Raw genomic sequence first — 12,941 nt, 5'->3', positions numbered from 1 at the left:
AGATAAAGAGCATCCCTGCCTCAAACCTCTTTTACTTTGGAAATAGCATGCTAGATCACCATTCACTTGAACGAGAAGGAGGGAGTGGTGATACAGAATCTGATCCAGTGAGTAATTTTTTTTTGGGAATCCCATTGCTTTTAAACTCATCAGCACAAACCCATTGGACAGAATTGAAAGCCTTTGATATATCAATCTTCATCACACTCTGAGGAGTAATCAACTGTTTGTGGATAATCTTTAACCAACTCCGAAGCCTTATAAGAACATTCTCCATAAGTAATCTACCTTTTCACAAAGGCAGATTGGTTCTCAGTAATAATACGAGGAAGCATCTCTTTTAATCTATTCGCCATGATTTTTGATGCTAACTTGTAGAGAACGTTGACAACAAGCATTGGACGAAAGTCTCTTATTCTCCAAAAAATTCATTTTCTTAGGTACTAGTGCTAATATCGTAGAAAATTTACCCTTTTAGGCAAGAATTTACCCCTTTTGGGAATCATGTTTATTTTCTTTTGGACACAAAACAACAGGTGTCTTTTGGTTTTCAGAATTGGTATTTAGAACCAAAGAGCTGGTTGACAAAAAAAATAGAAACCAAGGAGCTGGCCCTTGGACAAGTGTAAACTCTGTTTGGTTTAGTCGGTGATGACAGTGTTGAGCCACATTTATTAGAAAGTAACAGTTTCAAGACATAATTTTACATTTGTTGGAAATTACATTTCGCAAGAGCTGGTTCTGATAAAAAAAGCTGGGTTTCAAAATCCACTTTTTGAGTGGGATTCGAGGAACCTACCGAGTGCACGTGTGTGCAACCTGCAAAGCTATTTACGCACAGAGAGCTTGTCGCTACAACTTATCTTGCTAAAGAAACGACATCGTGTGGTATAGTGGTAGTGACTCGAAGTTTCAAATAAATGGTTCATAAAAATCACAAAAGTAAGACTTGGCAATTGGCATCCAAAGAATACTATTAAAAGAAAGGCAGCAAAGAAATTAATTAAAAAGAAGTTGAAATGAAAACCGTTGGCATCATCAAAAAAAGGATGAATTATAACTGGATCACGAGAAGAATATACAATTATTATTTAAAAGTAAAAAAAAAAGAGCAAAATGTTATAAACCATTGGATGGACGGACATAACCGAACCGTACCGGACAGTACCGGGCGGACGTACCGGACAGACAATACCGAACCGGACCAGACGCATGAGGAAGAAAGGAAGACTTAGACTTTACCATATTTATGTTTTGTATTAGGATAATACTATTTCCATGTATTTCCTAGGAAATAAGATCTTTCCATTTATCTATTCCTGGTAACATGTATATATATAGATGCCTATTGGCACATCAATAATAAAAAGAAAAGTTTTACAACACGTTATCAGCACGAAAGCTCTGAGAAAACCTTGAGTGAATTTGAAACCCTTTTTCCCATCAACCACCATAAACCCTAGAAATCAGACGAAAATTCAAAACACCGTATCTCCTCAACCCGACGGATCCAGACGACGAGCCACCTATCCAATTCAAGATCTCGACGAGACGAATCCAACGCCGTCGACCTCATCGCAATCCGATACCGGACGCGTTCTCACGAGCTATTACAAGAAGCACCGTCAACTTGATTCAAAACCCTAATTCGGACGCAACTTCAAATCGACGTATCTCTCAAACCATAAGGAGTTAGCCGACGTTCCATATATCAAATTGAAGCTCTCGACGTGAAGAATCCATCGCCGCAAACATCGTCTCAATCCGACTTCAGACGCGTTCTCCACCTCCGTTTCAATCCGCGTTGACAATTTCCTTTTTACTAAAGGAAACCCTAGCTGTCTTTCCATTCTCATCCGACCAGCACACATACTGACCATCCGACGAATTGATCAGCACCCGATAAGCCACCAGATGATCCGACAGTTCATCCAACAGCCGGTAGAGGTTCCGGACGATCCGATCAGCCCGTTCCTTGCTCGCGATAGACGTTCAAGCCGTTCACGGTTTTCTCTCCTCTCTCTAGGTGGTCCAGTTTCAGATTCTCTCCAATCTAAAGGTAAATAAAATCTGAAACACCCTTTGGAACCATATCAAAACAAATTTGGTTGTTTTCTAAAGGATTGAACATTAAAATTTGATGAACCTAAAAACCTAGGACAATTGAATCCCTAAATAAATTTGAGGAATTAGGATTTGGTTTAGTTCTCCCGTTAAGTTGCTAGATCAAACGGTCATTAGGTTGTTAGAAGCACAAATATTCCTTATTCAATAAGAGATTGATTAAATCAATTAAAACCAAAACACTAAGTGTTCTTGGATCTCGAAAACCTTATGATCTGAATGATCAATCGGAGCCAATAGAAATCAATCACCCCTTAAACCCATCTTGGTCGATTTCATAAACTATAAATTCTATAAACTGAAATCTGAATTATTTTCTTGATTGCTTAATTGATTGATTTGTTGAAATTTCCTTTCTGCTAAAATGGAAAATTTCATTTTCTGAAAAAAATAGAAAGTTTTCTTTTCTGAAAAAAAATAGAAAGTTTCATTTTCTGAAAAAAAAAATAGAAAGTTTCCTTTTATAAAAAAATTTCCTTTTCTGAAAAGTTTTCAGCTTATGTTAAATTGCATATTCCATACTGAATTTGAAATAGGAATATTGCTAGAATGCTCACCATTGATCATTGATTGCTTAAAGGGATATTTCATGTTGATTGATTAATACTTGTTAGAAATTTTTGTTTTGGTTGGTGTGAACCATTGATATATTGAGTGATAAAATTTCTAAAAGTATTTTCATGTTTGATTGATTATTTGAATGCATGAATTCTAAGAATTGATTGATTGATATGATTCAGATGTCAACCTTGGATTATGATACCCTAGAAATTTCTGGAGAAAATTATCTAGGATGGGCAATGAATATCTCATATATACTATGGACAGAGGGTCTTGGGAAATGTATCATCAAGGATGATCATGGAACCAAGAACGAAATGGCATTAACAGTAATGAGCCATCATCTCATTGAGGAACTGAGAAATCAGTACCGAGATATAGAGAGCCCCCGATGCCTCTGGACATAATTAATGTCCAGATACACTAAGGTGTTATTACCAAAGATAAGGCATGAGTGGATGAGCCTCAGATTCCGGGACTATGGGTCCGTGGAAGAATATAATTATACCCTGTCCGAAATAGCTCATAACCTGATATTATGTGGTGAAAAGTTAACAGATGAGGAATTACTTGAAAAGACATTCTCTACAGCAGATCCAAGAGATCTATTTTTACATCATAGAGAGAAATGTTTCACCACATACAATGATCTGTTTTCATACTTATTACAAAGAGAGTGGATGAATCAAATAAAGAATGAGATGAGTGGTTATGAAGCAGATTGTGATGAAAGAGATAATAAATCCGAGGAAGCCACATCCAAAGTGACAGTTGGAGTGACCGGCTTGACCATAGCTAAAAGGCCATTTGACATCCTGAAATTTTGCTTTGTTTGTTTGTTTTACTTTAAATCTTATTATGTTATATGATTTGGTGTTTTTATGAAAACCTTTATTGAATGATTTTTATTTATCTTAGAATTACAAAGCATAAAAATATCCACGAAAAATAAAAATAAAATTCTCCCAATAAATCTTGTTCTAGAAGGATAGTTAGACCACAGCCAAGGCATTGCCTGAAGGGCATTATATACACCCAATTTCGTGGCCCATTGAGTACTAACAATAAATGGTTTCCATATATAAACAATGGGCAAAAGAGAACAAAAGGTTCCTACAGATTATGAAAGAAAAATCGCCTAAGGCCTTATAAGAAAGTGGTCAAGACTATACCTATATACTCTACTGATTAATACTATGCTAAGATCAGTATGATGAGAGGCAAAAGAGCCATGGTAACCAGTTGGTTAACCATACGAAATTACACTTAATGGCATGACCGGACTAGCCATCCGGATCGATCCAAACTTGATGCAAATAATTGAAAGGCACAAAAGAGTTATCCCATAGAATCTCACGTTGTGAAACATGTACACAAGGGAAGCTCATGAGGCTTAACTGTCCCAAGTATCATGAAATGGCATAATGGTTTATAGCATGTTCATGAGGGGGAGAATACACACCCGTGTGGTACATGACCATAGTATAAAAACATGAACATGATCCGTGGGACATGGTCTATGACCATGGTAAATTAATACAAAGACAAGCCACGTCCATCATGATAAACCATCCGGTCGAGACCGGGATGGATGGACAGGACGTGGACGCGGTCAACAAAGTTCATACGACCGTACCACGGACGATGAAACCGACCGGGTCGAGAACAGAACCATGGACAATCATTTGGCTGATTTCCTATAATACAAAGGCCACGACCTAATGCTTGGGAACACACTGATATACATGTGTAAAGACAATATGCATCAGGCCATATAAGTGAGCATAGATATTCCCATCTCAGATTGAATACGGGTCACGACCAGACATATGAAATCTTAAAGAGATTTAACCACCACATTCATATGTGCTTTCTAAGATAGAAACTGAGATAAGAATTGGGAATATATGTTGGATAGGAGTATGACTTTCTCCCACGAATTTATATGAAACCTTGAGCCAAATATGGGTGATAAGATTAAATGGCCAGGTTCACGGATTGCATGAGTAATCCGACTGTCCAACATCAAAAGTGAGAAAGCTATAAGCTGGATAAAGAGTAAGAGATTGGTATTAACCATCATTGTCTTGGCAAGATCCTCGGACTAGAAATATAATCTAAGACGTCCAAAGAATGTGATCAAATAATGCAAAAGCTAGCAGAACTAGATGCCAGACACATTGACCCGAAAGGAAAGAAAAGAATGACTAAATGTCATACCAGCTTATGCACCACGAAATTTGATGTCTTAAGAGACACAATCAAGTTGCTACAGAGTCTATACAAGATAGACCAAAGTGTTCCATAAGATAAAGGAACCTCGGATAGAAAGAAATGAAAAGGTGCACAGAATGATATAAATCCGAGTTCAAAAGGGAACCAGTCCGGACATGGAGATAAGGCTGGCCAGCTAACCATCTAAGGTACCAGACCATGTAGTTTGGGACGCCAAACTGCAAGGAAATAAAGGTCCTAGATAATGAAATCTCAAATCGATTTGGACATGTCTGGAACACAATGGAACCATATATAAGAGTGTTAACACCACTGATGTATTTACATATAAGAGAACTCATAAAAGAAAGTAGCACTTGAGTATAAGATATAATGCGAGGATCATAAACCCACGAGAGTACTCACAAAGAATAAAATGGACGTGGGGTTTAAAGTAAAGAAAGATGGACGTATTGGCCATAAAACGCCATCAAGTGATAAAACCAGTGAATGGGTCATGTGAGGAAAGTAAACCGTGAGATAAGGACATGGTCACGTGGTTTAAGACGTGCATGTGCCTATTTACAGCATTTGAACATAGCTGATTACACAAGGTTACTCACAGAGACCGAAAAACAGTTTATAAGGAGATATACTCCTATGTGGTGGATGCTACTACTCAGATTTGAAATTGACAAAGGTCTGGTCATAAGTAAGAGATAAAAACGTAGTAAGCAAGCATATGGATCACTGGATCAAATATTATAAAGGTACCACAAAGATGAGAAAAGAAATTCTCAATGAACAGCATTGTTCCTAAGCTGTTCATGGACTGAATCATTAAGCAGCTGTATAAGTAAATGATCTGTCTAAGAACAATCCAATTCAGTCCATACATACTTATAAGAAGTACAAAATCCCTTGTGTTTGGAACCAGCCTAAAGAGAGGTTGATACAGTTTATTTCTAGATCTCAAAAGATCATCTATCATGTAGCAGTCCATAGGCACGCCTAGCAAAGGTCCATACAAATTAAGGACATGAGACTGCATATACAGATATAGCCGTATGAGAGAAGTACCAATCACCATGTGATTGGTCGTGGTCTATGACCCAATGGTCTACGGCAAAGGCTTGATAGCAACACACCAACAACATCTTAGACATCCATCAAAGGTTGTGTGTGTGTATAAACAAGATTGATTCTTAAGACTATGTATATAAGGACTGCAATAACTCATAGCAGAGACCATAGTCGTGGGTATGTGTATGAGATCAGCACGCCCTAAGTAAGATATAAGATGGTCACAGCAAAAAGCGAAGAGAACCATTATGGTTCACGCCAAAGACCATACCAAATCAAAGACTATGTCCGGCTTCTTTCCAGCCGAATCATCCATGAGAGATGACTAATTTTGTTAATCCAAAACGTGGTTTGACTTTTGAGGTATCAACTATCAGTATGGATAGTACATATGGCAAGAAAGATTGATTGCCAAGAATAAGGTCCGATGAGTGTACTTGGTTATAGAACCAAAGTCTAATGAGTATGTAAAACTCATTGTAGTAATGATCACTGATCAAGTCATGATCTAAGACACTCATGAGAAAATTATGGATGTGTATAGACAAGGTCTATGACACAATATGGATCGACCAGTTCAGTACATTTTTCGATAGTACTTAAGAGAAATATCTCACTGTCCATAAACGACCAGGTCATACTATAGGACGATCCATAAACACTTATGGATGAGATCCGACCAAGTAAAGTGGTTAGTAGTCTAAGAGACATACGTTTTTGGTCAAGGACCATAATGGTCGACCATATTATAAGTTGGACGACATAAGGCACAGTACGTCCAAGTGTTCTTCTGCGAAATTCTAAGAGAAAGAAACACAAACACTCCAAGCTCACTGAATCAATATTTACAAGTCCTTACACGGACATCTTCAGTGATGCATTCATCAGGGGGAGTAGTGTGTGTTGTACTCTTTTTCCTTCACCAAGGTTTTGTCCCATTGGGTTTTTCTGGTAAGGTTTTAATGAGGCAACATGAAGCACACTATGAACTCTGAAACGGTTATGGTGTCCAAGGGGGAGTGTTATAAACCATTGGATGGACGGACATAACCGAACCGTACCGGACAGTACCGGGCGGACGTACCGGACAGACAATACCGAACCGGACCAGACGCATGAGGAAGAAAGGAAGACTTAGACTTTACCATATTTATGTTTTGTATTAGGATAATACTATTTCCATGTATTTCCTAGGAAATAAGATCTTTCCATTTATCTATTCCTGGTAACATGTATATATATAGATGCCTATTGGCACATCAATAATAAGAAGAAAAGTTTTACAACACAAAAAAATTAAAATAAAGCAAGAAAATTGATCGCTTTGATAAAAAAAGAAATTTCATACTTGCCAACGGAAAGGAAAGGGGAACGAAAGAATAATAACCCAGAAAGAAAAAAACATCAAGTCAACAAAGAAGAACGAAAACAAAACAGGTCCGAACAAGTTTGAATGTTATCATCATCATCTTCGTTGTAATCGCTTTTTGTCTCATCTGGGTATTTCCTCTGTTGACCATTCTTTCTATTCGCTTATTTTCCTGGAAAATCCATTGGGGTTTGTTTGTTTGTTTGTGGAGAATGTACAGCTTCCCTCTTCTCTGATTCTCTTTACAGAACTGGAGGAAAGTTTGAATTTTTATTTGGTTTTCGTACAAAAGTGAGAGACTTTTGCGATTGTTCAGGTTCGTTGGTTTGATTCTGTTTATAATTAATATAGGCTTGCCATACCATTTTTGAATTTTGATGGATTTGTTTTTCTTAGGTCTTGTTGTTGTGATTGTTCTGTGGGAAGAATGATTAGAGTTATTGGGTCGAGAATAAATTAATAAATAGATATGTGGAAACAGATTCTGAGTAAGCTTCCCAAAAAGTCTTCTTCTAAGAGCGATCATCATAAACACGGTGGTCCTCATTCCTCTTCTTCATCCTCTCATGCTTCCACTTCCAAAAGCAGCAGTCACAATAACTCACACACCAAGAACGCTCCTCCTCCTCCAGGCGGGAGATCCGAAGGTGGAAACAACCACAACAAAAGTGGAGTCTTCACTCCTTATGAAGCATTACCTCATTTCAAAGACATTCCCAACTCCGAAAAGCAGAACCTCTTCATCAACAAGCTGAACTTGTGCCGTCTAGTCTTTGACTTCACTGATCCCACAAACAACATCAAGGAGAAAGACATCAAGAGGCAGACACTGCTCGAGCTTGTGGACTACGTGAACTCCGCTAACAACGGCAAGTTCAGCCAAGTCAGCATTCAAGAACTTGTCCGGATGGTCTCTGCCAACATATTCAGAACGCTAAACCCTCAGCCGCGTGAGATTAATAAAGTCATCGACGCCTTGGACCTTGAGGAGGAAGAGCCTTCCATGGATCTTGCCTGGCCTCACTTGCACCTCGTCTACGAGCTTTTCCTGAGGTTCGTTGCTTCCCCTGAGACTGACACCAAGCTCGCTAAAAGATACATAGACCAATCCTTTCTCCTCCGGTTACTCGATCTGTTTGACTCCGAGGATCCTAGAGAGAGAGATTGTCTGAAAACCATCCTCCATCGGATCTACGGTAAATTCATGGTCCACCGTCCTTTCATCAGAAAATCCATAAACAACATCTTCTACCGGTTTGTTTTCGAGACAGAGAAACACAACGGAATCGCTGAGTTTCTTGAAATCTTGGGAAGTATCATCAACGGGTTTGCTCTTCCTTTGAAAGATGAGCACAAAGTGTTTCTCGTCCGTGTTCTGATACCTCTCCACAAACCCAAATGCTTGCAAATGTATCATCAGCAGTTGTCTTATTGTATCGCACAGTTTGTTGAAAAGGATTGCAAACTTGCTGATACGGTTGTTAGAGGGTTGCTCAAGTACTGGCCGGTGACAAACAGCTCCAAAGAAGTAATGTTTCTCAATGAGTTGGAGGAAGTGCTCGAAGCAACTCAACCACCAGAGTTCCAAAGGTGCATGGTCCCACTGTTTCGCCAAATAGCTCGATGCTTGAACAGTCTTCATTTTCAGGTACCTAGCTCTGCTTATTTTGGCTAAATGTGTCTTGTAAGGTCAGGATATAGTGAGAGTTATGCATCTGTTTGGTTTCTTTGTAGGTTGCAGAGAGGGCTTTATTCTTATGGAACAACAATCACATAGAGAATCTGATAATGCAGAGCCGCAAAGTCATTCTTCCAATTATATTCCCTGCGTTGGAGAGAAACGCGCAGAAGCATTGGAACCAAGCTGTTCATAGCTTGACACTAAACGTGCGGAAGATATTTAACGACCTTGACCCTGAGCTGTTCAAGGAATGCCTTGCTAAGTTCAAAGAAGACGAATCAAAGCAAGTTGAAACCGATGCGAAACGTGAAGCCACTTGGAAGCGTTTGGAAGAAGTTGGAATGCGTAAGGCTTCGTGAGGTTTAGAGCTGTAAAGAAAGAAGAAAAAAGAGAGAGAGAGACAGAGAGAGAGAGAGAGCTTTTCGTGTCTTATCCACTGGAGTGTGGTATGCTCTTCAGATACTTCTGATATTTAAATTCAGGAGAAGCATTGAAGAAAAGTGGCCTCTTCTTGAAAGTCAAGATGTAAGATTGTTCTAAAATCTTCCTGTTCTTTGAAGCTTGTTAATGTTTTCTTTTTTGCTACATTGTCCCATCTATGTTTATCTTTCCCTGAGACTGTCTGATTCATTCATCTTCTCCTTTTGATGATATCTGCAAAATTGCAGCTTTAGGAGATTGCCACAAGAATCAGTTTGTTGTTTGTATTAAATACTTTTCTCCACTTGTATAGTTTTTTTTTTTAAGCAGTCTTTGGTTTCAGTTTTTGGGGGTTTGTGGATCTGTTTACTAACTCCAACAAGTCTTGGAACTCTAATTGCATGATCTAGATTTGGTTCAGTCCATTTGATTTTAAATCTCTTATTATTACTTCATTGGTTTATGACTTAAACCGTTGTCTACATGCTGTTTGTTCCCTGTTCAGACAGTGAGTTTTTTTTTCTCTGGTCATTCTGTCTTCTCTCAGTCACCATCCTTTCTTTTTAGAGATATCTCTCTTTCTAGTCTCTCTAATCTTTATCCATTTCTTTTTCTCTCTCCTCTCATGCCAACGAAGCAATAGCCATGAAAAGCTAAACCCTTCTTCTTCTTGGTACTTTGATTGTTTTAGATTATTTGTGGGGTCAAACCCAAGTTCTTCTGCTTTGTTATATGTTTCATAAGTCCAGATCTTGCTTTCTTCTGCTTTTTTTGTGGTTTTGATCTTCTTTTGCTTGGTCTCTGGATGACTAATCAAATCAAGATCTAGTCAATAAGAGATGTTCTTTTGCGTGACGAGTTGAGCTTAGGAGTAGTAAAGTATACTTCTTATCGGATTTTTCTAGTTTCTGAGATCTGACTTTGCTTTAAAGCAAATGGAAACTTGAGAAATCTGATCTGACTCTAGTCAGTTTGAGAAGAATACAGCTGGCAAAAACTTGGAAGTTTTGACTTGGGAAGATGTTTAAGCAAATACTTGGGAAGCTTCCTAAGAAACCTTCTACTAAGTTTTGGGATAATGGTGAGTCCCAAGCTCCAGATAACAACAACAACAACAACCAAGGTGGTGATGACGTTTTAAGCCAGAGATCATCATCATCAAATGGAGGAGACAATCTTGATTCTGTTTCCGTTGAGGTGTTGCCAAGATTAAAAGATGTGTCCATCTCCGAGAAGCAAGACCTGTTTCTCAAGAAGCTTAGGCTATGCTGCGCAGTGTTTGACTTCGTCGCTGAGCCTCAACGAAACCTCAAGGAGAAAGAGATCAAAAGGCAAACACTCCTCGAAGTTGTGGACTACGTCATCTCCTCAGGTAATGGAAAGTTCTCTGAATCGGTTATTCAAGAAGCTGCGAGGATGGTTTCGGCTAATCTCTTTAGCAATCCTCACCAACAACAATGGAAGAACAAAACTCCGGAAGCAGGAGGAGACTTGGAAGAACAAGAAGAAGGATCTTTGAACCCTTCTTGGCCTCACCTGCAGATTGTCTACGAGTTCCTCCTGAGAATCGTTGCATCTCCCAACACAGACGCCAAGATATCCAAGAAGTACATCGACCACACGTTCGTCCTCAAGCTGTTGGATCTGTTCGACTCTGAAGACTCCAGAGAAAGAGAGTATCTCAAAACAATACTTCACAGGATCTACGGCAGGTTCATGGTTCATCGTCCTTTCATCAGGAAGACAATGAACAACATCTTGTATGATTTCATATTGGAGACAGGGAAACACTCTGGAATCGCCGAGTTTCTTGAAGTGTTGGGATCCATCATCAACGGGTTCGCTTTGCCTCTCAAGGAAGAACACAAGCTCTTCCTTACTAGAGTGTTGGTTCCTCTGCACAAGCTGAAATGCTTACCTAATTACCACCAGCAGCTTTCTTACTGCGTCATACAGTTTGTTGAGAAAGACTGTAAGCTTGCGGATACGGTCATTAAAGGGCTGTTGAAGTACTGGCCTGTTACTAATAGCTCCAAAGAAATCATGTTCTTGGGTGAGTTAGAGGAGATCTTGGAAGCGACTCAGTTAACAGAGTTTGAACGTTGTATGATTCCTCTCTCTCGCCAAATTGCTCAGTGCTTGAGCAGCTCTCACTTTCAGGTTAGTTAAGAGAGTGATCTACTGTTTTTTTTTGTTTAGAGTCTTGAATGGTTCATGATGATTTTCACTGCTTGTGTGTTTAGGTAGCGGAACGGGCTTTATACTTGTGGAACAATGATCATGTTAGTAACTTGGTGAGACATAACAGCAGGATCATTCTGCCGATAGTGTTTCCAGCTTTGGAGAAAAACGGTAGTAGCCACTGGAACCAGACTGTGAGGAACTTGACGGAGAATGTTCTTAAGGTTATGTCTGATACGAATCCAGAGTTATTCGAAGAGTGTAGGCGCAAGTTTCAAGAAGATGAGCTAAATGCAGAGGATAACAAGAAGAAGAATGGAGAAACATGGAGACAGCTAGAGGAGATTGTTGCTTCAAAAAGAGGACACACATCTATGGCGAAATGAGAGTTTCGTTTCTGCACTTTTTTACGCTATACAAAACAAAAGAGAGAAGTGGTTTATGTTTTGAATTTTTTTTTTATAAAAGCATGAAAGGTAAAAATACAGTTTACTTTTTGCTTGATTGGTTCAAAGTCTATTGTTGGTCCTCTTTCAGTTCTTGATTTGTCTGTCTGTATACGTAATTGTGTTCATGTAAACATCTTTTTTTAAATGAAAACACGAGTTTTCTATTTGTCTGAAAGTCAGGGTAGTTTTAGGTGAATACTCTTGTTTGTGTTTATTTCACCAGAAAAGTCAGCATCTTAGAGTTGAAAAGTCACCAGTTGATGTGATCTTGAAAGAAATCATCAAGCCGTTATCTCCAACCCAAACCGCTTAAAGAACTTAAACCCTCTCTTTTAGGCCTGGTTGCACGAGTTTGCATCTCTCATAGACTAGCTGACGCTACATCCGTCGGTTTGGTGAATTGGTTTCTGTATTGAGGCTTTGATTTCCATTCAGTAGACTATCCGTTGAGGCCACTGAAAGGTTAAAATTTTACATAACATGCAAAAAAAAAAAACAAAAAGTTTGACTGGTCACCAAGATGAATCTTAATGTATATGACATTAAACTCATGTTGCAGGTACCACTAGACGATCATCATAAAGATTTTCGGCTTTTCACGTTGAAGATTTGGAAAGTTCAGTCCTTTCAGAGCTAGTAATCAATCTAATCAAGCTTGTGATACATGTAGAAGAACTCAGTTACTTCATATAAACTATGTACTTAAAATAGTTTCTGTAGTCTAGAATCTTGTATCATTTTTAATTGAAATGGTTCTTTTTCATTGTTGCTTGATTTAGTATAAACAAGAAGAAACGGAAGTATATAAAAGCGTTTGGACAATTTCAAGAAAAAAGGCAAAGCTATCCTTTTTACATGT

The 12,941-nt window shown here is 38.6% G+C and overlaps 2 protein-coding genes across 2 annotated transcripts; both read left to right on the top strand.

Moving 5' to 3' along the window:
• The first annotated feature begins 7,309 nt into the window (after positions 1 to 7,309).
• Positions 7,310 to 9,794, top strand: LOC108853783 (serine/threonine protein phosphatase 2A 59 kDa regulatory subunit B' eta isoform). The gene is made up of 3 exons (XM_018627227.2): positions 7,310 to 7,667; positions 7,748 to 8,999; positions 9,086 to 9,794. Exons 2-3 carry the CDS (start codon positions 7,821 to 7,823, stop codon positions 9,389 to 9,391), a joined length of 1,485 nt encoding a protein of 494 aa, XP_018482729.1. The 5' UTR covers positions 7,310 to 7,667; positions 7,748 to 7,820; the 3' UTR covers positions 9,392 to 9,794.
• A 132-nt stretch (positions 9,795 to 9,926) lies between these two features.
• On the top strand, positions 9,927 to 12,246 carry LOC108853784 (serine/threonine protein phosphatase 2A 55 kDa regulatory subunit B' delta isoform). Its single transcript, XM_018627228.2, has 2 exons — positions 9,927 to 11,612; positions 11,696 to 12,246. The coding sequence occupies exons 1-2, from the start codon at positions 10,473 to 10,475 to the stop codon at positions 12,017 to 12,019; spliced, it is 1,464 nt and encodes a 487-aa protein (XP_018482730.1). The 5' UTR covers positions 9,927 to 10,472; the 3' UTR covers positions 12,020 to 12,246.
• The last annotated feature ends 695 nt before the right edge of the window (positions 12,247 to 12,941 follow it).

The sequence above is a fragment of the Raphanus sativus genome, chromosome 4, assembly GCF_000801105.2.
Source record: "Raphanus sativus cultivar WK10039 chromosome 4, ASM80110v3, whole genome shotgun sequence".
NCBI classification, from domain to species: Eukaryota; Viridiplantae; Streptophyta; class Magnoliopsida; order Brassicales; family Brassicaceae; genus Raphanus; species Raphanus sativus.
This window is presented reverse-complemented; position numbering and strand designations above follow the sequence as displayed.